At 46.7% G+C, this 23340-nt stretch overlaps 2 protein-coding genes across 2 annotated transcripts in view; one reads left to right on the forward strand and one right to left on the reverse strand.

The window, feature by feature from the left end:
* Positions 1 to 11771: 11771 nt before the first annotated feature.
* ITGAE (integrin subunit alpha E) overlaps positions 11772 to 23340 on the reverse strand; it is a 56137-nt gene continuing 44568 nt past the window's right edge. Inside the window, exons 26-30 of the mRNA XM_077919826.1 lie at positions 16917 to 16961; positions 16053 to 16154; positions 14811 to 14906; positions 14297 to 14407; positions 11772 to 11966 (exon numbers count right to left, since the gene is read on the reverse strand). Coding sequence (XP_077775952.1) covers positions 11910 to 11966; positions 14297 to 14407; positions 14811 to 14906; positions 16053 to 16154; positions 16917 to 16961 — 411 coding nt within the window. The 3' untranslated portion in view covers positions 11772 to 11909. The remainder of the gene's footprint in view (positions 11967 to 14296; positions 14408 to 14810; positions 14907 to 16052; positions 16155 to 16916; positions 16962 to 23340) is intronic.
* On the forward strand, positions 19465 to 23067 carry HASPIN (histone H3 associated protein kinase). The gene has a single exon (XM_028707945.2). It carries the CDS (start codon positions 19631 to 19633, stop codon positions 22532 to 22534), a length of 2904 nt encoding a protein of 967 aa, XP_028563778.2. The 5' UTR covers positions 19465 to 19630; the 3' UTR covers positions 22535 to 23067.

Below are 23340 nucleotides of genomic sequence, written 5' to 3' on the forward strand. Positions count from 1 at the left end.
CAATTTATTTTAACAGCAGAGAAAGCTGCTTTACCAAAGATGTGTGTGTTATTCAAATCTGCATACAAAAAAATGTGTTTATTGGGACAGATTTGCACTAAACAGCTTCCAAATTTCAGAAGGATTTAAAAAACAAAAATTCACATGTTGTTGCAAGAACGTGACGAGTTGAATTCAAGATTTGAAAAATAAAAATCAGAAAGAACCAGAACTTCCAGCTCCATCCCTTTCTGCCACATTTACAGCGGTACCTCGGTTCGCGAATGTAATCCATTCCGGAAGACCATTCGAGTTCTGAAAAGTCTGAAAACCGAGGTGCAAAGGGCTGGCTGCAAATGCAGTTGAGAAAACTGGAAAACACGCAGCCTGTCTCTTCCGGTTTTACTTAAAGATGCCATTGTGGATCAAACCTGGGATCTTCTGCTTGCAGGGCTGCTGGTGCTCTCCAGCTGAGCCATGGACCCTCACAGGATAGATTTCTGAGCCAGCAGCGACCTTATAGCCCACAGTGTAATGATCCTCTCCAAATAACCCAGCAGATTCAGAACGTGTGTGGTCAACACATCCCTCTCTCATCCTCCATCCTGACAAGTGGGCAGCATTATCAGAGCTGCTCGATGTCGCAGGAATCCCCCCCCACCCTTCAGTTTGTGCAAACTTCACACACACACTCACACACCACATACGCTACGCTTCTGTTATAAATTCATAGAAAATCAACCATACATCGGATTTGCACTGTTCCACTTTTATTTTGGGACGCGGGTGGCGCTGTGGGTAAAAGCCTCAGCGCCTAGGGCTTGCCAATCGAAAGGTCGGCAGTTCGAATCCCCGCAGCGGGGTGCGCTCCCGTTGCTCGGTCCCAGCGCCTGCCAACCTAGCAGTTCGAAAGCACCCCTAAGTGCAAGTAGATAAATAGGGACCGCTTACCAGCGGGAAGGTAAACGGCGTTCCGTGTGCTGCGCTGGCTCGCCAGGTGCAGCTTTGTCACGCTGGCCACGTGACCCGGAAGTGTTTGCGGACAGCGCTGGCCCCCGGCCTATAGAGTGAGATGGGTGCACAACCCTGGAGTCTGTCAAGACTGGCCCGTACGGGCAGGGGTACCTTTACCTTTTACCTTTTACTTTTATTTTACTCCATGAAGGAAGGACTACAAAATGGGGAAGGTTTGATACAGGGCAGCCATAATCCTTGAGCATACCAGTACATACACAGGAGCCAGCCCTGATGGTCCTAGGCAGAAGACCATCAAGATCACAAAGAACTTGCATATGGAAAGTACTCATGGGGAGGGGGAAAGGAGGAACCAGCCAGGTGACAGGACACTCAGGTTACCAACACAACTCCTCCCTCAACCCCTCCTTTTTGTGATGTAGTTGTGATGTAGCTTTAGGGGTGTAGTTTGGGGGATTAGTAACTAATAAAAGTTGGGGTTCTGGGCTTCCATTGTGCTTCATCTTGTTGCGGGTGGGAGTCCTGTCGCGGCAGTATTCAGTAAAGGCCAAGCCTACAGGCTGCTGTTTTGCTCCAAGTTATCCTGGTTGGTGTCTTTGTTTTTGTCCAAGGGAGCCCTCAGATTTTTCCGTTAACATCAAGGACACAAAAACAGCCAGGCAAAAACACTTGAGGAGGGTAGGAAGGAAGACCAGTTCTTGGTGCATCCTGGGAACCTGGGGAACATTCCCAGGGCCAGCTTGAGAGACCTGAAGGGCCACATTTGCCCGCCTCTGCCTTCAAGGCAGCCCCAAGGCCTGGTCAAAGATACCCTCCGAGTTAATGCTATATTGATGTGCAGCTTTTATTATTGGTCTCCCTGTGCAGTTCCTATTATGACTGCCATTACTGTTCCCATGAAAATAAATTTTGAAGGCAACAGCTCAGAGTCTCCAGTCGGAGCGGCTGAGCCGAGATGGAACAGCATTGCAAAAAACATATATAGCAATGTTGACATTGCCCTTATGTCCGCCAGAGAAGTGATTTACTGGAAACGGTGGCGAGGAAAGATAACAGGCTCATCATAATGAAAACGGGACCCTTTCAGCATTGTTTAACACCCTGGCTCGGCTGTTCACTGCTCGGAATGAGACCTTCCTTGTGTACAAAACGGTGAGGTGTCACCCATTTGGCTGATTTATATATTTGAAGAAAATTATGGGATGCCAATGGTCCAGCCGCTGCTGAGCATCGGAAGCATCTGTCTATCTATCCTGTTTTTCAATTTCCAGTTCACTTCAAGAGTGTGACTTATGAGATGGAGATTGCCTTCTTCTTCTTCAGCTGGATTTATCTGACTCGCCTTTCAAATAGTTTATTCCTGGTCTTCTTTCACAGAGTGGTTTAGGCAGTTCTCCAAGACTTCTGCTCCTTAGGCCCCGGCTCCACCATTAGGCAAAGACAGGCAACCTCCTTAGGCGGCACCAGGGGCTGTTCCTTGCCCACCCACCTCCCAGCTATTCCCCTCTATTGTCTCAGTGTTGGGGACATACTGGCACTAGCCAATAGGCGCCTTCCGCAGCAGTCTTTTCAATGGCTCAGATGAACTGTCCGGAAGCTTGGCAGGACTGGTTTATTCTCCCCCCACCTATCAACCCCCCCTAGAGATAATAATAATAATAATAATAATAATAATAATAATAATAATAATAATATTTATACCCTGCCCATCTGGCTGGGCTTCCCCAGCCACTCTGGGCGGCTTCCAACAAAATATTAAATACAGTAATGCATCAAACATTAAAAGCTTCCCTAAACAGGGCTGCCTTCAGATGTCTTCTAAAAATCTGGTAGTTGTTGTTCTCTTTGACATCTGGTGGAAGGGCGTTCCACAGGGCGGGTGCCACTACCGAGAAGGCCCTCTGCCTGGTTCCCTGTAACTTGGCTTCTCGCAATGAGGGAACCGCCAGAAAGCCCTCGGCGCTGGACCTCAGTATCCGGGCAGAATGATGGAGGTGGAGACGCTCCTTCAGGCAAACCGAGGCCGTTTAGGGCTTTAAAGGTCAACACCAACACTTTGAATTGTGCTCAGAAACGTAGAGAGAGAGAAAATGTACACTATTCCCTCTAATAATCATAATCATAATCATAATTATTATTTCTATACTGCTTTATATTTTTAAGAAAGATAACACAAAGTGGTGTTGGTTGGCATCCATCTGTATTGGGAAGGTGAAATCAATTTGTTGGAGAGTCACAGCACCTGCTGTGGCTGTAGAGACCGATACAGGAGAGACATGTTTTGTTGCAGCCGGGGCAGATACACCATGGCATTTCTTCTCTGTGCTCTCCCCAGAGGGCATTCCTTCTCTGGTCACAACCCGACTTAAGCCTTGTACAGTGGTACCTTGGTTCCCAGACTTGATCCATTCCAGAAGTCTGTTCCAAAACCAAAGCGTTCTAAAACCAAGGTGTGCTTTCCCATAGAAAGCAATGCAAAACGGATTAATCCGTTCCAGACTTTTATAAACAACCCCTAAAACAGCCATTTTACATGAATTTTACTATCTAACAAGACCATTGATCCATAAAATGAAAGCAATAATCAATGTACTGTACTATAAAATAAATAAGACAGTATTGTAGATGATAAAAATTAAAATTATTGTTTTTTCTTACATGCACTGATTATAGTCATTGTTTGGATGAGGGCTTTCATCCATTTCTGCAGTCACACAATCAATCAATCAGTAGCTGAACTGGGTTCCACACAGTCACAAAACAAGTCACAAAAATGAAGTTACAAGCCACAGTTGTTAAGTTGTGGGTGAACATATCAGACGACACAGCGATTCTTCAAACAGCTCTTGTTTATTCACAGGCCAGAACTGAACTGAACTGAAGGGTTCAGCCAGCCTGCTTATATAGAGCTCCACTACAATGCAACAGTAACCATTTTCTGTAACTATCCAATCACGGAACGTCACTTTCAATCCTTTATTTGCATATATGGACCTGAGTGAAAACTATCTACAGTATCCCCCTGCTGGCCCAGGGTGAGAACTTCAGTACATAACAACAGTCACGAGTCAGTCCCATAAAACAAAGGATGTTTTGTTGCGGCCAGGGCAGAGGAAGACTTTTCACAGTCAAAAAAAATATGAAAAAGCCATACAAAGAAAAATGCAAACAATAGCAAAAGCTCCAAATATCACCTCTGTGTTGCGTGGCTGCTTGGGACTCAACAGCCGACAGACTCAACAGGAAGCCTCTGATTAACAGCGGGGGACTCAATTTGCAAATGGAACACACTCAACAGGAAGCCGAACATGTTCTGCTTCCAAGGCAAAGTCCACAAACCAAAACAGCTACTTCCGGGTTTGCAGCGTTCTTAATCCAAGTTGTTCATAAACTAAGCTGTTCTAAAACCAGGGTACCACAGTACTGTCAATCTTCAGGCTGTATGTAATGGCATTATCCACATACAGGACAGGGCCAGCAGGTTTAGGGAACACCTGCCCACATACCCTGGTTTGGAGAATAATAAATAAATAAATAAGCCAGGTGGGAAGGGAATGGAGTATCATGAAAAGGGGCAGGAGTGGGTGGCCGGCTGGAACTGTGAACTGCATCGTGCAACTTTTTCATTGCAGGCCCCCCAATTCCAGTGAGGAGGCTCCCACTGCTCTAAGAAATGTTACATCCGTCTTTGCCTGGAGATGCATTTTACTACGATATTTCAATAGTCGACGCTTATTGATTTCACGTTTCCCGGACGCCCACCTCTTCTTGGCTGTTATTTACTCCATCTTAAGTTGCTTTTCCCTGGAGGTGTGCCAGAGGTTCAATTCATTACGTCTTGACAGCTTGTTTTGTTCTGTGTTTATAAGTTCTCCCCGACTCCTTTAGTTAACGATGCCCATCTGTCAGAGGCATTGGAAATAAACAGGAGTCCAGAATGGCTGTGAAAAGGCTTGCAGGGCCCTTCTTGGATGGGAGGGTGTGTGTGTGTGTTCGGGATGTCACAGGCACAGGCCAATACGCACAACTGAAAAACGTTACATGCAGAAATAGCCAAATCAACGGGGGAAATTCGACAACAGGGTGATGAAACATTTCAAAAAGAATGGGGGAAATCTATGGCATATATAGGATAAGGTGAAATAGTGAAACCAGTAGAGTGGAAATAAACCTCTTAATGGGAAAATAACAAGAAATTTTATTGGACATTAATGATAATATGAACTAAAACATAAAATGTAAACAAGGTAATTTACAGTATTTGTAAATGAACATAGACAGACAACAGGTTTTGTATATACAGAAAGATTTATTTGTATACAGACACTGTATGGATTAAGATGGAAGAAGAAGAACAATATACAAAATGGATAAAGACAATGCGGAAAAGTTAGAGACGATATAAAAAAGCTGGAAGAAGGAAGAGGAGCTCTTAGGAGCAAGTATAAATGTAAAATGTGATCTAATATGTGTATGTATAGTATGTAATTTAAAAACTAATAAAGAATATCATGCAAAAACAAAACAAAACCAAAACATTACACTAAGGTTTGCTGTGGAAAGACTTTCAGGGTGGGGGGCATCGCAAATGCTAGCTAGATGGCACTCTCTGCAGCCGGCTTCCCCCCAGAGTTTAAAGTGCATTTAAAATAAGAACATGAGATGCATTTATAAAAGCTCATCCTCAGACAGGCACATGGTTGCCACTGTTAAAAAACATGAACCACAGGCCATCGCTTAACAATGATGATGAAGAGGAAGTTTTATCACGGCCCATTCAGCCACTGAATTGGCGCCGGACTCTTGCAAGCTGCCCACCCACCATCCATTTAAAGCACTGTTGTTGTTTAGCCGTTTAGTCGTGTCTGCCTCTTGGTGACCCCCTGGACCAGAGCACGCCAAGCACTTCTGTCTTCCACTGCCTCCTGCAGTTTGGTCAGACTCATGCTGGTAGCTTCAAGAACGTTATCCAACCATCTCGTCCTCTGTCGTCCCCTTCTCCTTGTGCCCTTAATCCTTCCCAACATCAGGGTCTTTTCCAGGGAGTCTTCTCTTATCATGAGGTGGCCAAAGTATTGGAGCCTCAGCTTCAGGATCTGTCCTTCCAGTGAGCACTCAGGGCTGATTTCCTTCAGAATGGATAGGTTTGATCTTCTTGCAGTCCAGGGGACTCTCAAGAGTCTCCTCCAGAACCAGAATTCAAAAGCATCAATTCTTCGGCGATCAGCCTTCTTTATGGTCCAGCTCTCACTTCCATACATCACTACTGGGGAAACCATGGCTTTAATTATACGGACCTTTGTTGGCAAGATGATGTCTCTGCTTTTTAAGATGCTGTCTAGGTTTGTCATCGCCTTTCTCCCAAGGAGCAGGCGTCTTTTAATTTCGTGACTGCTGTCACCATCAGTCGTCACCATTTAAAGCACACACCCTCCCAAAGAATCACAGGAGCTGTAGTTTACCTGGTGCAGCGCTACAGTTCCTAGCATCCTTAACAAACGACAATTCCCAGGATCCTTCCCAGAAGTGAGCTTTAAATGGCTAGTGGGGATGCAGACACAGTAAAGAGTTCTGAGTTCGAGACCAGCTGGTCCCAAAATCAAGACTCCGAATTTAATTCCTGTGTGTTTTGGTACAGACCTAATAGCCGTTGACCTTCAAAAACTGCATTATTCCCCCCCAATGCCTTGTTTTTGGTCAGAGATGGGGACACTATGTTCTCCATTCCTGTTTAAGGCCTCATTCATACATTTAGGGCATTCTGGTACTGCTTTAAACAGTCATGGATTTTCCCAAAGAATCCTGGGAACTGTGCTTTCGTTAAGGGCGCTGAAAATATTATTTCCTGCATAGAGCTACAATTCCCACAGTAGTTTAACAATCAATCCTTCTTCACAGAGAACTCTGGGAATTGTAGCTCTGGGAGGGGAATAGTGAGATCTCCTAACCGCTCTCAGCTCCCAGGATTCTTAGGGGGAAGCCATGACTGCTTAAAGTGGTATCACAGCTGAACGTGGCCTTAGATATTATTCCCACCACCTCAAAACCCCAGCGCCCAAGCTCTGACATTGACTACAAAACCACGGAGTAGAAACCAAAATTGTGTGGAGGAAAACTTCCAGTGTCTCTCTCCCCTCCCTTTTTCTGCACTCCCCTGAAACGGTGTTTTTGCTGACGGCGAGCGCCTTTTTGAGAAGGTCATTTTTCACCTTGATTTGTGTGTCTGCTGCCCGTGGAGAGGCCACGGTTGGTCTGGCATCTCTTTTCTCAAGCATCACCGGCGGCGGAGTTAATCAGGAAAGAGGAGGCATGGCTTGGAGAAAGTTTAGAGGGCCATATCAAGAGATCCAGAGGACCACATCTGGCCCCCAGCTCTGAGGTTCCTCCGTCTTCTTTTTACTGGAGATTTGTAGAGACACCATTGATCCTCTGCTTGCCGATCTTTCAGACACGTCTAAACTTATTTCTCTCCTCTTAGGCAAAATCACAAGATGACCTGATTTGAACTGATTTTATAATGAATTGATTTTGGAATGCTGTATTATTTTACTGTTGTTAGCCGCTCTGAGCCCGGCTTCGGCTGGGGAGGGCAGGATATAAATAATAATATTATTATTATTATTATTTGCCGAGATTTGTAGGCACAGATCATCCTCTAGAATAAAATAGCTTACTAGGGAAATGCTGAAGGTAGCCCAAATCTCAGCTGTACAGATGTATGTATATATCTCAATTTTAACTCATGAGCTATTGCTGCAATCTGCTCCAATTGTATATTTTATCTTTATGAATGCTGTTTTTATTGTGTTATGTTATGCGAGCTGGTCTTTGACCATAATAAATTATCTATCTTACTGGAGATTTGAACCTGGGACCTTAAAGCAGAGGCTTCACCCACTGAGATATGTCCCCAACTTCAGACGTCCTGCTGCAGTTTTGCCTATTGAGAAAAGGCAGGGAATGCAAATTGACTGGCACAGGGAGGCAGCTTGTGTCGCGAGTTCACAGGAGACTTTTTGGAATTTTTAAAGGCTTCGCCCTCCGCAGATGAGCAACACACTGACATGAGCCCATCCCACAGGACTTCCAAGACATTTAATGTAGAGGCTCCCTCGGTGATGCATAGATCTTCCTTGCGAGTGGCTCACGGTTGCCACTTAGGGATTTAACGGAGCAGAACGGGACACTCTGGATTAATGATCCAGGAAGGAATATGCTGGACCAGCAGTCTGGCCCGACTCCCATTTCTCAAATGTGCTCCTACAAATCTCCTTCTTTTGCTGGGCCAGCTGCCAAAGGACGGTCAGTTTTGTGCCGCCCCGACTTGCCAGGGATGATCAGACTGCAAATATATACGCAGCACGTATGTCTGGCTCCAATATATGTGCATTCCTTATGTTCATCTGCTTTGTTTTGACAGGGTCTCCTGCCTGAAATAGGACAGACCCACAGCAGTTAAGGGACTTGGCTGTAAGAGAGAACTTTGTGTGTGGGTTGTGTGCCTGCCAACAGCATCCTTCTAACTCTGATATGGGGGAACTTTGGCCCTCCAGACGTTGCGGAACTACAACTCCCATCATCCCCAGCAAGCATAGCCAATGGCCTGGGACTATGGGAGTTGTAGTTCAGCAGCAGCGGGAGGCCCAAAGGTTCCCCCACACCTGTTCCAATCTCTTATAAGCACAAGAGATTATTTTATTAATCTAGTTCAAGGATGGAGAACCTGTGGCTATCCAGGCTAAATAACTGATGTTGGATTCATTTCTATCAGCTCCAGCCAGCAGAGCAAAAAGATTTAGATTTAGATTTCTTACATTAGACTGTTATCTGCCTATCTATCTATCTATCTATCTATCTATCTATCATCTATAAAGGTAAAGGGACCCCTGACCATTAGGTCCAGTCATGACCGACTCTGGGGTTGCAGCGCTCATCTCGCTTTACTGGCCGAGGGAGCCAGCATACAGCTTCCGGGTCATGTGGCCAGCATGACTAAGCCGCTTCTGGCAAACCAGAGCAGCGCATGGAAATGCCGTTTACCTTCCCGCTGGAATGGTACCTATTTATCTACTTGCACTTTGACGTGCTTTCGAACTGCTAGGTTGGCAGGAGCAGGCAGGGACCGAGCAACGGGAGCTCACCCCCTCGCAGGGATTCGAACCGCCGACCTTCTGATCGGCAAGTCCTAGGCTCTGTGGTTTAACCCACAGCGCCACCCGCATCCCTTCTATCTATCTATATCTAGTGTCAAAAGGCCAGGGTAAAGAGGTATGTCTTCTGCATAAGGCAAAAGCTATACAATGAAGGTGTCAGGTGCAAGTTTAGGGGTTGTCAGTACGGCAAACCTTTTGTTAAGCAGACATTATTATTTTGTGCATCAAACCATCCCCCGAAGAAAGAGCCATCTGTTTAAATATCCCCAAAGTGTCTTTGAATTACAGGATTGTTTTGCCTACATAAACCCCCCAGAGAGTCATGTGAAGGATTCCCCAGGCTGTGGCTAAATGACAAGGAGGTCTGGTGAGAGAAAGAGCAATTGCTGAAAAAATGTCAGGTTACGTCTTGCGCACGAGACAAGGCCACATCTGCTAGACCTACTGTGCCAAAGGATAATGATATCATTTAAAATTTATGGAGGGTTTCTCTCTAAAGTTGGACGGTTCCTGCAGTCAGGCCCTCGGTGCCAAATAGATGAATGCCAGCAAGCCAAAACAAACTGGAGACACTGCCAGATGGGTCAAATAGACATGGGGAATACAATGAAGGAGATTTGATTTTTAAAAAAGAAAAGAAAAAAAAGCCATGTGCAGATGAAAGAGACAGAAACTTAGGTCCGTCAATCTTGCCAGGTCCACCTAGTTCTTCCTCTTTTGAACAAACACAATGCTCAGAAAAGCACGACCAAAATTATCAGAGAGGTGGAACACCTCCCTTATGAAGAAAGGAGAAAGTTTGGAGGGGTTGGGGAGAAGAAACCCCACACAAAACAATGAAATTCTATACTTTTCTTCTCAAAAGCAAGCTCCATTGAATTCAATAGAAATTACTCCCTGATAAGTGTTGAACTGAAGCTTAAATGACTGTGTTGGGATGTGATGCGGTGGGAGGAATGATGTTTGTAATATTAAATATGTCACAAAGAAAGAAGATAGACATCTTTTCTACCTCTCATAATACTCAAGTTTCATATTCAGGGTTAGCCAACAAAACAGACTGGCAGAAGGTAGAGAAAAGTCCAGGAAAAGAAATAATTTTTCAAGCCACTTCTAATAAACATAGAAGTGTCTACCACTGAATCAGCAGCTGCTGAGGAGAAAGCTGATTGTAGGCAAGTGCCCCGCAACCACTATGAAGAGTCCTGAGGCACTGCAAAGTTAAATTCGCTCCAGTCTTTTAAATGAACAATTGTTCTTCTTTATATGGAATCAATGGGACGTGGGTGGCGCTGTGGTGTAAACCACTGAACCTAGGGCTTGCCAATCAGAAGGTCGGCGGTTCCAATCCCCGCGACGGGGTGAGCTCCTGTTGCTCAGTCCCTGCTCCTGCCCACCTAGCAGTTTGAAAGCACATCAGAGTGCAAGTAGATAAATAGGTACTGCTCCAGCGGGAAGGTAAACGGCATTTCCGTGCGCTGCTCTGGTTTCGCCAGAAGCGGCTCAGTCATGCTGGCCACATGACCCGGAAAAACTGTCGGCGGACAAACGCCGGCTCCCTCGGCCAGTAAAGCAAGGTGAGTGCCGCAATCCCAGAGTCGTTTGCGACTGGACTTAACTGTCAGGGGTCCTTTACCTTTACCTTTTATATGGAATCAAAGGCTGGGAAAATCCAAAAACAAAACAATACTAGGGTAATACTTTTATTAGGCTGACGAGAAATGCCACAAAAATAGTGTGAAAGCTCTTGTGTTCCCCAGGAGTCTTTGGCAGGCTGGTAAAACAGAGTGTGGGGAGAGGGAGGTTTGAGGGAGGTTTGGCCATCGGCTGATGGGGAAACCCCGGGCCCAGGGTCACAGTCTTAAGATGGAAAATGGGAGGTGATGGATGATGGCAGGAGTGAGAGAATAGGTGGGGAAAAACACGTTCACAATCTCAAGCTGCCTGTGAACTGCCAGTTTGAAGGACACTGACAAACTGGAACGTGTCCAGAGGAGGGCAACCAAAATGGTCAAAGGCCTGGAAACGATGCCTTATGAGGAACGGCTAAGGGAGCTGGGCATGCTTTGCCTGGAGAAGAGGAGGTTAAGGGGTGATATGATAGCCATGTTCAAATATATAAAAGGATGTCACATAGAGGAGGGAGAAAGGTTGTTTTCTGCTGCTCCAGAGAAGCGGACACGGAGCAATGGATCCAAACTACAAGAAAGAAGATTCCACCTAAACATTAGGAAGAACTTCCTGACAGTAAGAGCTGTTCGACAGTGGAATTTGCTGCCAAGGAGTGTGGTGGAGTCTCCTTCTTTGGAGGTCTTTAAGCAGAGGCTTGACAACCATATGTCAGGAGTGCTCTGATGGTGTTTCCTGCTTGGCAGGGGGTTGGACTCGATGGCCCTTGAGGTCTATTCCAACTCTATGATTCTAAGCCATGTGGAGTACGAGGTTGCCTCAAAAAATCCACACAAAGGCCCAAGAGGCTCCCAAATAAAATCTGTCGGTGCTTTTTTTTCTAGAAAAATAGGTGCCGGTACTCACCATGAAGTTGTTACAGTGAGTGCCACACTTTTTAACAACAAAAAGAGAGGTGCCGGTACTGTGTGCCCTTGAGTACCCTCTGGGGGGAGTGCACAGGAATCCAAAATAGTGGTTTTCAGGAACCCAAGACTAGGGCAAAAGGTTTATTTTCAGCCTACAGCAAGGAATACATGAATAAAAAGAAGCTGAGGTCCAATCTGACTGTGCCTCGCGCGTCTGAGGAAGGTTACCCATCGTCCCATTCCAGAATCTCCCTCCACTTCGGTCTCAGGAATCGCACTGCTCTGCAATCCTATTTTTGTACTTTCTTTTGAAAAAACCACACTAGAAGGGGGTGAAAAGAGAGCAGAAATAAGCCACGGGGAATCCGGCTAATGTGTTCAATTTTTTTTAAAAGCAACAACAACAACAACAACAACAACAGTACAGTGGTACCTCGCAAGACGAATGCCTCGCAAGACAAAAAACTCGCTGGACGAAAGGGTTTTTTGAGCTGCTTCGGAAGACGATTTTCCCTATGGGCTTGCTTTGCAAGACGGAAACGTCTTGCAAGTTTGTTTCCTTTTTCTTAACACCGTTAATACAGTTGCGACTTGACTTCGAGGAGCAACTCATAGCACACGGTGTGGTAGCCTTTTTTGAGGTTTTTGAAGACTTTGGTGATTTTTGAAGCTTTTCCAAAACTTTCCCGACACCGTGCTTCGCAAGACGAAAAAAATCGCAAGACGACAAAACTCGCGGAACGAATTAATTTCGTCTTGCGAGGCACCACTGTAGTTTCAATTTTAAAGGCAGAGCATAGTAATAGATGCCTTTCATGTTTGTAAAAGAATGTATTAAACTCCCTTGCTTGCTCCTGTGCCAATAGAAGTTCACTCTAATCCCACGGATGGGGGAAGGGGAGACTGTGGCTCTCAGGAGGTTGTTAGACTCCAACTCCCATCAGCACCAGGTAGCAGGGCTGATGGCCATGGCATGATGGGAGCCGGAGTCCAGAGCCACAGGCTCCTCACCCCTTTATATACGTACATGGGGAGGTGCTTTATACAGAGTCAGGGCACTGACCCACCCAGCTCAAAGTTCTCTAGGCCAGCGATAGCCAACATGATGCTCTACACAGATGCTGCTGAACTACAACTCCCAGCACCCCTGACCCTGTTGGCAGCTGGCGCTGTTGGGAGTTAGAATCCCACAACATCTGGAGGGTACCATGTCGTCTCCCTGCTGATGGGCAGTGACCCTCCAATGTTTTAGGCCAGTGTCTTACCCAGTCCTGTCTGGAGATGGTGGGGGTTGAACCAGAGACCTTCTGCATGCCAAGCAGGTGCTCTAACACTGACCTTCAACCCTTCCCAGGTATAAAACCCTTCTGCGGTGGTCTGTATCAAACCCCCTTGATGCTCACTCCTGTATACCTGAAGGAGCGTCTCCACCCCCATCGTTCAGCCCGGACACTGAGATCCAGCTCCGAGGGCCTTCTGGTGGTTCCCTCATTGCAAGAGGTGAGGTTACAGGGAACCAGGCAGAGGGCCTTCTCGGTAGAGGTGCCTGCCCTGTGGAACACCCTCCCTTCAGATGTGAAGGAAATAAGCAGCTACAGTGGTGCCCTGCAAGACAAATGCCTCGCAAGACGGAAAACCCGCTAGACGAAAGGGTTTTCCGTTTTTGAGTTGCTTCGCAAGACGATTTTCCCTATGGGCTTGCTTCACAAGACGAAACGTCTTGCTAGTCTTGCGATTTCCCCCCCGCTCCCCCCCCCCTTTTCTAAGCCGCTAAGCCTTTAATAGCCGCTAAGCCGCTAATAGCGCTAATCCGCTAATAGGGTTGCTTCGCAAGACGAAAAAACCGCTAGATGAAGAGAATCGCGGAACGGATTATTTTCGTCTTGCGAGGCACCACTGTATCTTCTCTTTAAAAGACATCTGAAGGCAGCCCTGTTTAGGGAAGTTTTTAATACTTGATGCTGTGTTGTTTTTAACACTTGTTGGAAGCCGCCCAGAGTGGCTGGGGAAACTCAGCCAGATGGGCAGGGTATAAATATATTATTATTATTATTATTATTATTATTATTATTATTATTATTATTATTAAAGTCACCCCTGGTAGCAGCAACTCAGACATCAGCATCTTCCCACTGACAACATCCTAAAACAATCTAGACCACCCCCTACCACGAGCCCAAGCTCCCCAGCACCTCTGGAAGAGGTCGATTCAGTGGCCCAAGTCCTTCTGTATTGCTCCTTGGCTAAGCTCTGTGCAAAATCTTTACTGAACCCCTTTAATTAAATCTGCCAGGGCAACCAATGCATTTTACGTCCTTTTAGTCCCCTGCGATTAAAATGCATCTATTGCTCTCAGTGTGGCCAAACATTGTGCTGCAAGCAAAACCCGCCAGGAACTGACCCCAGACATGATGTACCTTTTTCGTCTTTGGAGCTCGTGACATGACTACAAGAGTTTGAAACGCCGGTGCCCGTTTTATTTCACTCTGTGCTGCTCTTATTATTTTATCTTGCTGTAGTCATTTGGATAATGCATCCGACACGCTTGTTACTTTGCTTCTTCAATGCTGCTCATCGACCGTGACAGTAAATATCGGATTTGACTTGATCTAGCCTATTTTTAAAACACGGCTCCGTGGAAGGAATACTAACCTTATAAAGAACGGCGGTAATTAGCAGCAGCAGCGCCAAGCCGCCCACAGAGCTGCCGATGAGGAAGGGAAGGAAATCAAAAACTTTCTCCTTCAGCAAGATCACCTTGATCTACGGACAAGGGGCAAAACAGAAACAAGGGAAGCGGATGCATTTTGCAGGGGAAGCGATACTAAGACCTTGAGGCATTCAGCCCTCTGCTACAACCTTAAATTGGTTTAAATGTTTCCTCTCCCTCATAAACGTGAGTGGACTGCACATTCACAGCTGCCTGGGTGTGTAGGTGTAGAAAAACACAGTGAAAATCCAACCATAAGATAATAAATCATGCTATTAAACATTTGCTGCCCTTTCGTGACCCCCCACAACCAGTTGCAGAGGGACGCTGCTCCCCAGGGCCCAATGATAGGGCTGGGCCTGCTGTGCTAAGGACTGAGAAGAGCCCCATTTCTCACTTTCGGTTCACTCTTCCCTGTGGAAAAGGGCCTGAAGTGCCTTGCCTCCCGCTAGTTACCTCTGTTTTGTAATTTTCCGCATTCAGGCCCACGTAAAGGTTCCTGTCGAAAACGATTTCCCCTCGAACCAGCAAGTCAGTCCTGTTTTCTAAGACCTAAAAGGAAGGAGCGGAAGAAGCGACAGCAATGTTTATGACGCCCAGCTGGAATTCCCCCCATCGTTCTGCCCACACACTGAGGTCCAGCTCCGAGGGTCTTCTGGCAGTTCCCTCACTGTAAGAAGCAAAGCTACAGGGAACCAGGCAGAGGGCCTTCTCAGTGGTGGCACCCGCCCTGTGGAACGCCCTCCCACCAGATGTCAAAGAAATAAACAACTACCTGACATTTAGAAGACATCTGAAGGCAGCCCTGTTCAGGGAAGTTTTTAATGTGTGGCATTTTAATGTATTTTTAATCTTTGTTGGAAGCCACCCAGAGTGGCTGGGGAAGCCCAGCCAGATGGGCGGGGTACAACTAATAAATTAATAATAATAATATTCCAATAGTTAAATGAGGAAAGTCAGTATCGGCCAGGCGTGGGGAACCTTTAGCCCTCCTGCTGTTTCTTTATTTATTTACTGCATTTATATCCTGACTTTCTCCCAAGCTGGGATTCAGGCCCCAGCAAGCATGGTCAATGGCCTGAGATGAAGGGAGCTGCAGCAGTTCAGGGGTCAGAAGTTCCCACACCTGGTGAAGACAAAGGTAGATCAAGGATCTGATTCAACACAAAGCAGCTTTCTAAATTTCAAAGTTTCTCCATGGTGCAGAGAGGGGACTATTAAGGCTACGCGGACCAGATTCTAGCCTCTTGGGTCAAATTTGTACGGAGGACAGGGCCACCTACCTGTTGATCACCTGATGCCACAATTACATCAAGGGACTGGGCACTTTGAAATCCCAAAGTCGGGACGTCGAAGCACCTGAGGATGTCAAAGCACTCACCAGTTTTTTCCCAGGCTTCACAATTGCGCTCCCTGCAGAGAACTCATGCAGTCGATCTAGCAGGCTTTGGGCTGAACAGCCAAAGCCTGTTTTCTCTTGCCAAAGCTCAACCAGGAGAGCACTTCGAGGCTCCCAGTCATGCCTGACATCACATATGATGCCGGGTGTGGGGTGTGGGGTTTAGGGGGAAACAGCCTCACCGGTCCATTCTGAACCTCTGTCAGGCCAAGTTTGGCCCGATGGCCAGACATTCCTCACCCCTGATCTCAGTGGTGGAGCTTTGCCCCTGGAAAAGAATCTCTCCCTGCAAAATATACCTGTAAGGAATTGGCTAAAGGTAGCTCTGCCGTCACAACCACGTCCTCCTTCTCCGATGTGATGGTACAACTCACGAGCTGGTATCCAACTCCCTCGCTGTCCTGACAGAGAAAGACAACAGTTGTATTTCAAAACAGAGCGGAAGAGAGACCAACTCCACCTTCACTGAAGGATCTGTTTTAGAGAATCCTGGATTCACAAACTCTATTTCCAGTGCCAATACTTTGGGTAAACTCTGTCTGGAACTGTGCGAAAACAAGCTATTACTCAGGAATATGACACTCTGGTTTGCCTGACTCCACCTAGTATGTGATGTAACCCTGACACTTATCCCAGATGACCCTGCAGAAGGGGAGGTCCTTCTCCATGCCAAAATGCAAACTTTTAAGAGTTGTTGTTTTTACTTAGTTCTGGGTCCTTCACCTCCTGACAAAAGGAGAGTGGGACTTTGTTGCAACAGATAATTTAAAAATCAGCTTTGCTTTCACTGGATTTCTGCCGCAGCTCATTAATCTCTGACCGGTAATGAACTTGGGGAGTTGGGCCAGCAAAAGGCACCATTTCTCTGGTAACAATTTGCAATGGGCCTTTTCCTGGTAACAGAAGCAGCCTCTGATTGTAACCCACAGATTTTGGTTGGTTAAAAAAAAGTCACCTATCAATTACGTTTGGGTTTTGTTTGCTTTGAAAAAAACTAAAACTCCTGGTTATTTGGTTTTTGCACTTCTGTTTAATTTCTCTGTCTCCCCCCACCCCACCAATTTTTGTATGCATGGATTTCTTGTAAGCTGCCTTCTTGAGAGGCAAAAGGGCAGGAGTATGATCAGCAAACATGCTTCCTCCCTCCACAGCCCTATTTTTACCTTCGAGTCTGTGCGTCCAAGGTCTGTTTTGCACACAGTGGTATTCTGATGAAAGAGGAGAAAAAACGAATGAAACAGGGTTGTGTCCAATGCTGGTCATGCTCAGAGTAAGCAACACGGGAATGAATGGGCATGGTCTAATTTCAGCACTAATTTCAGAACACTTAATTTGATACAACTCATAGCACTTAGGCCATGTACACAATATACCTTTAAACACATTCCTTATCTAAAATAATTCTGGGAACTGGAGTTTGTTAAGAGCTGCTGTGAATTGCAACTCTGTGAAGGGTAATCCTTTGAGGGAAACAATGTTTGAGTGTGCTTTATATGTATAGAGCTTGTGCAGTATTAAAGTCGTACAGATTTCTGATCATATACTGTTGCCTCTTTTAAAATAATAACATTGGCTTGTACCCAATGTTACTCCTACTCAGAGAAGACCCACTGAAATTAAAGGACTTAAGGTAGAAGCTGTTGCTGCATCAGTGAGAGCCTGATGACAACATCCTATTTTCACACTGGTATTGAAAGGCGTACTGAATCTGCAAACCCTCCAACATTTCTCCGATGAAAATAGGGACGCCCCATTCCATAAGGATATTTTTACTATTTATACCCCACACATCTGACTGGGTTGCCCCAGCCACTCTGGGCAGCTTCCAACATATATAAAAACACAATAAAAACATTTAAAATTAAAAAAAACTTCCCTATACAGGATTGTCTTCAGACAGCTTGGGGATCGGATAACTCCATACCCTCCAATGAAAACATCCTAAGGAAAAGTGGGACATTCCGGGTTCCAATCAGAAACAGCTTCTCTAAATCAGGGATGCCCTTGGAACATAGGGATAGTTGGTCTGAATCTGCAGTGGAGGTAGGCTTCATAGCCTGTGGCCAATTGAAAGCCTGATCCGCCATGAATTTGTCTTAATCCTCAAAGGGCCATAGACAGGAACACAAGCCCTCTCCACCAAAAAGCCAAAAAAAAGAAAAAAAGAAAAGAAAAGTGTTTTATTGCTACCCTGTAGTCCAGAATTCTTATGCCCCTGCTACAAATGTAGGGCTGATTCTAGAAGGACCTTTAATAAATTGATAAATAATAAATAATAAATAGAGTTTATTTTGATGCTTCCTTTCGGCTTTGGGGACAACAAACATCCACCTCTTATAAATATACAATAAAAAAATTGGGGGCGGGGGGGCGGGGAAGAAGGCAGTTTACAAAACAGGCCAAGGAGGTCAAATAGAACAAAAACCAACAATTTGGCAAACACAGAATGAATCTGGCATTACAAAAAAAAAAAAAAAAACCAAACCCCCAAAAAACCCAACAACACATATTGACTTAAATACGTTTGTACAGAGGAGAAAGTTAGCAGATGGTAAAAGTTCCAGCTGCTGGTGCTGGTCTTACTGTACACCAGGGACCTCAGCAGCCTGGCTTTAATTACTTGGTTAATTACATGTTTATTTGAACAGTACAGTGATAAACCGTTGATACAATGCTCAACCATATAGTTTATGGTGAGCTCTGGGGAGGCAGGTAATGAGAAACTTTATTTCTAATTATTAGCAATTTTCAAATTTATCATTTCAAAGGGCATTAACTATTTAATTAATAACAATAACAACAATAATAATAATTTATACCCCAGCCACTCTAGGCGGCTTCCAACAAAATATTAAAATACAATGTGCTTAATGCGCCACCTATTGCAGATTGCTGTGTTTGGAATTCATTTTAGTAGCAGCAATTTAAAAATGACACTGTGCAAAGCAATCCTGAGGGGGGCGGAATTCATCGGGGAAACATTAGTCAGGATGCAAAGGCAGCTGGATATAAACGGTTCAACAGGCATATTCTAAGGTGGTTTTCTGTTCTCAGGATGGATTCGTATTTTTTGTTGTGTACGGTTTTTCTTTGAAGTTTATGCGCACTGCTTTGAAATCCTGAATATTAAGAATATAAAAGCAATAAGCGGAAAAGAAATATTTTATTTTTTCAGCGCTAGTTATACTCAAGAGTTGACCCATAAAAATGAATGGGCTTAACGTTCATTAATTTCAATGGTTCTGTGCATAAAAGTACATACCACCCATTAATTATTTTTTTTTATTATATATTTATGCATATTATATATTATATAATATTATATATTTATATATATACACACATGCGCGCTCCAGATATATATATATCTGGAGCAGAAAGAATAATCCCGCCACACACCCTCAACTGAACGCAGCTTTCCGCAGCCTGACCCCTCAAATGGCGAGCAAGAACCCAAACAGGACGCTAAGGTGTAGAGCGTCGCCCCTATTCCCCTTTCCTCTAGGGACCGTCAAAGAGGAAAGAAGCGCGGGACGGCGCTCCCTACCATAGAGACGGGAAAGGCAAGACCGTAATGGGAAGGAGCAAACCGCTCCCCAACCCCACCTCTTCTCGAAAAACCTCGCGAGAGGCGTGCGCCGCGCTCCCGATTGGCTGCGGTGGCCGCGGCTGCCTCTCGCGAAGGCCGCTTGAAGGGAAGTTCCGGCGGAGTTCTCGCGAGAGCTGGCTTTGAAATGGTGGCGGGCGCGCCGAACTCCGCTCCGTAGCCTAGCGAAGGAGAAGGATCCCGCCCCTCGAGGGTCCCGCCCCCTCGCCCGCTTCCGGCCGACCACTTCCCGTGTGGGGCGCTCGGGCTGGGCCTCCTGGTTCCGCTCGCATGGAGCAGCCTCGGGCCCGGCTGCTGAGGACGTACTCGGGGCTGCGGGGGGGACTAGGCCGAGGCGGGCCGGGCGCGGCCTCCGCTGCTGCCGCTCGCCGGGCTGGGCTGAGGCGGCTGCCCCCTCCCGCCCCCTGGATCTCGCCCCCGGTGGACCGCAGGCACCTCTTCAGCAGCAGCTGCTCCTCCTCCCTGTCCTTCGAAGAGGCGGCTGCCTCTTCCGCCTTCGGAGACCTGAGTTACCTGCCCCCCAAGGCGGCCCAGGAAAAGGCCCCGGCTGCCCCTCCTTCCTCCTCCGAGGACTCCGATTTCCTGCCCCCCACCAGGAAGGCCCGGCTGCGCAAAAAGCCCCCCAGCAAGAAGGGCACCGCCAAGAGAAAGGGGAAAGGGGCCAAGGAGAACAAGGCCCCGCAAGGAGAGCTGGGGGGCCGGCCTGCTGCCAACAACATCTTTGTGCCCCCCACCCCACTGCGCAGGAACGTCACTCAGCGCCGCCGGAAGCCGGTCCAGAGAGGGCTGCGTATACGGTTCCCGTTGCTGTCGAGCACCCCTGAGCTGCCGCAGCTGGCGAAAAGGGATTTGGAGGAAGAGGGAGGCGAGGAGGGCGTCCTGCAGGGCAGCAGCCCTGTCTCTTACGCCTGCTGCTTTCATCCCGACGATCTGCAGGAAGTGTTGCGAGAGGACTGCTGTCGTGGTGGCGGTGGCGATGGCCTCTCTGAGCTGAGCTCAATGAAGATGGATGGGGATGCCAGGGAGATGGGAGGCAGCTTGGAGCTCTTCACCCTGGAGGATGTCCCGAGTCTACAGCGGAAGTCTGTGCACGAGGATTCCCAGGCCGAACCTCTGCCCGTGACGTTATTTCAGCCGCCCTGCAGCAGCTCACCCCATCCACCGTTCAAAAGCAGCTCTGCCTTGCAGTCTTGCAATTCCTGCAGCGAGACGGGAGCATCTTTGCAGAACAGGGAAGGGCTCACAATCTCGCCGGGGTGTTATGTGGTCAGCCCCAGTCAAAGCCCGGGTGCAGATCATGGCCAGAGCCTCCCAGTGTCACCAAAAGAGCGTCTTTCGGGTGTTTTCCAGCTGCAAGCCAATTTGCATGATGACAAGATTTACCTCTGCTCGCCAAAAGATGCAGCGCCTCTTGCTAACAAGAGGCAGCGTGTCTCAGTTCAAGCATGCACCAGTTCTCCAAAGGCAGTTGGTGAGCTGAACGGAGCGGTCTCGGAAGAAGGGAATGATAGCATAAAAGACTATAGTAGCCCCCAGCTTCAGCCCACTGTGCTCCTGGACAGTCGAGTGGTGCCAAACTGGTTGGCTAGTCAGTCCACCAAAAAACAAGCAGTAGTCCAGCTTACTTGGAAAAAACAACATACTTTGCAGTCAGATTCTCTCTGTGGCCTATCTGACACCAGCAGAAAGTTAGTCCCCACCTGTAGCACTGTAGGCACTGGTCGAAAAGCCTGCATCAGCGGATTCAGTACCAGTCGATGGGGACAACGAGGGAAGCTTGAGAAAGCAAGGCAGAAGAGGAACTTGAGGCGGAAAAGGCAGGCTGATCCTTCCCTCCTTCAGGAACGCTTGAAATGCAACAAAACGGAAGACTATCTTTCCCCGTCAATTCTGTCTCCAGAGTGCTCATTCAAGAACTCCAGCTTGTGGCGCAGGATCCGGGCTTCTTTTTCTCTCCACAAGAAAAAGATCATCCTGTCCGAGGTGGAAAGCTTAAGCGGCAGCATTGCCAATGCTTCTCTTCCTTCCATGATGGAGACTCCCCAGACCCCCTTCACTCAAAAACTGAGCTACTCTATATCCCCTTCCTCCTCTATGGTCCTGCTGTCGTCCATGACCTCTTCTGCCATGTCAGAGATGGTTCTAACGGATGAGGAAAAAGTCTACAGGGAATGCCATCAGAACGGCCCCATCTCCTTTGAGGAATGCATCACCCCCGATAAGATGCAGAAGTGTGAGAAAATTGGAGAAGGTGTTTTTGGGGAGGTTTTTAGGACAGAGGGTGAAAGGGGTCTCACAGCTTTAAAAATAATCCCCATTGAGGGGAACGACCAAGTCAACGGAGAACCTCAAAAGACCTTTGGTGAGATCTTACCCGAGATCATCATTTCAAAAGAGCTCAGCCTTTTGGCAGATGAGGAGGTTCACCAAACGTCTGGGTTTATCAGCTTGCATTCCATTCACTGTGTCCAGGGCAGCTACCCTGACCATCTCCTGGCTGCCTGGGATGAATACCACAGGCGGAGAGTGTCTGAAAACGACCGGCCGGACTTCTTTGGAGACCGGCAGCTCTTTGTGGTCTTGGAGTTTGAGTATGGAGGCATGGACCTGGAATACATGCAGAACCGGCAGCTGAACTCTGTGCTGGCCTCCAAGAGCATCTTGCACCAAGTCACAGCTTCGCTGGCCGTGGCTGAGGAAGCTTTGCACTTTGAGCACCGAGATCTCCACTGGGGCAATGTGCTGGTGAAGAAAACCGCCTTAAAGAAGGTGAGCTTTAGATTGAATGGGGAGACCCACACTCTCCCCACCCATGGCATCCTTGTCAACATTATTGACTACACCTTCTCCAGGCTGGAGAGGGATGGGTTAACCGTGTACTGTGACCTCTCCACTGATGAGGAGATCTTCCAAGGCAGAGGTGACTATCAGTTTGACATTTACAGGCAGATGAGAGAGGAGAACGCAAACCGCTGGGCTGACTACTTCCCCCACAGCAACATCTTGTGGCTTCACTATTTAGCAGACAAACTTCTGAAAGAGGTGTCTTACAAGAGGAAGCCGACAACTTCCTCCTTGAAACAAGCACACAAGCAGCTCAAGCTGTTCTGTGAGGAGGTTCTCAGCTTCAAGTCTGCCACAGACTTGCTGAACACAAGCAGTTTCTTTCAGTGACTAAACCGAGCCTTGTGGTTGTCAAATGGTGAAACTTTCGGGTGCTCTTGTAAGCACGCAGGTATTTCTTATGATTTATGTATATAATAAAAGATAAGGTGTCTTTTCTCTCAACTTTTAGTTTCACCTTTGGTCAATTGCAATGGATCTTCAAAATAATTGGTTTGTGTTTTGTCTAATAGATTTCAGCCTAATTCCCCCCCCTCCACCAAATTGCTTTCAGTTCAAAAACATTTAATTCAGAATTTAGGTCCATGCATCTTTAATTAAAGCCTTTATTCTAAATCTTTTTTTAAAAGAAAATCTTGCAGGATTTTATCCTTCAATGTTATAGTTCCTTTAAAAAAAAGTAACACGCAGACTGTTGCTAGTTTAACTTTCACAGTATTAAACCTGTTAAGAGCACTGTTTTATATTGGTAAAGATTTATATGGCGTCCAACTTGTATGTATGTACGTATATTTTTTATGACTGTATTTTTGTAATGGTTGGAACTATACAGTTTGTCTACTATAAATTGTACCACAACCATGTCTCTTTAGTAGGACCCTTGAGGTTCATTTGCTCTCCTCTCTACCTGCCCCGCCCCAGCCTAGTAAACCCAGAGGTCACATAAATGAACCACGTCAGTCTAGCCAGGTTTTACTTTATCCCCAGGCTACAGAAAAGGTGCTGTTCTACAAGTCCCATCATCCTTAGCCACTAGTCATGCTGGTTGGACTGATGTTCTAGTTCAGCAACATCTGGAGGGCCAGAGAGGTCCCCCCCACCTGTTGGGCTGAAGGGTGGTGGTGAGCTACAGGTGT

The sequence above is a fragment of the Podarcis muralis genome, chromosome 15 (genome assembly GCF_964188315.1).
Source record: "Podarcis muralis chromosome 15, rPodMur119.hap1.1, whole genome shotgun sequence".
Classification (NCBI taxonomy): domain Eukaryota; kingdom Metazoa; phylum Chordata; class Lepidosauria; order Squamata; family Lacertidae; genus Podarcis; species Podarcis muralis.

Excerpts from the sequence above, each read along its gene's own strand:
- HASPIN (XM_028707945.2), top strand. The coding sequence starts at position 19,631 with ATGGAGCAGCCTCGGGCCCGGCTGCTGAGGACGTACTCGGGGCTGCGG.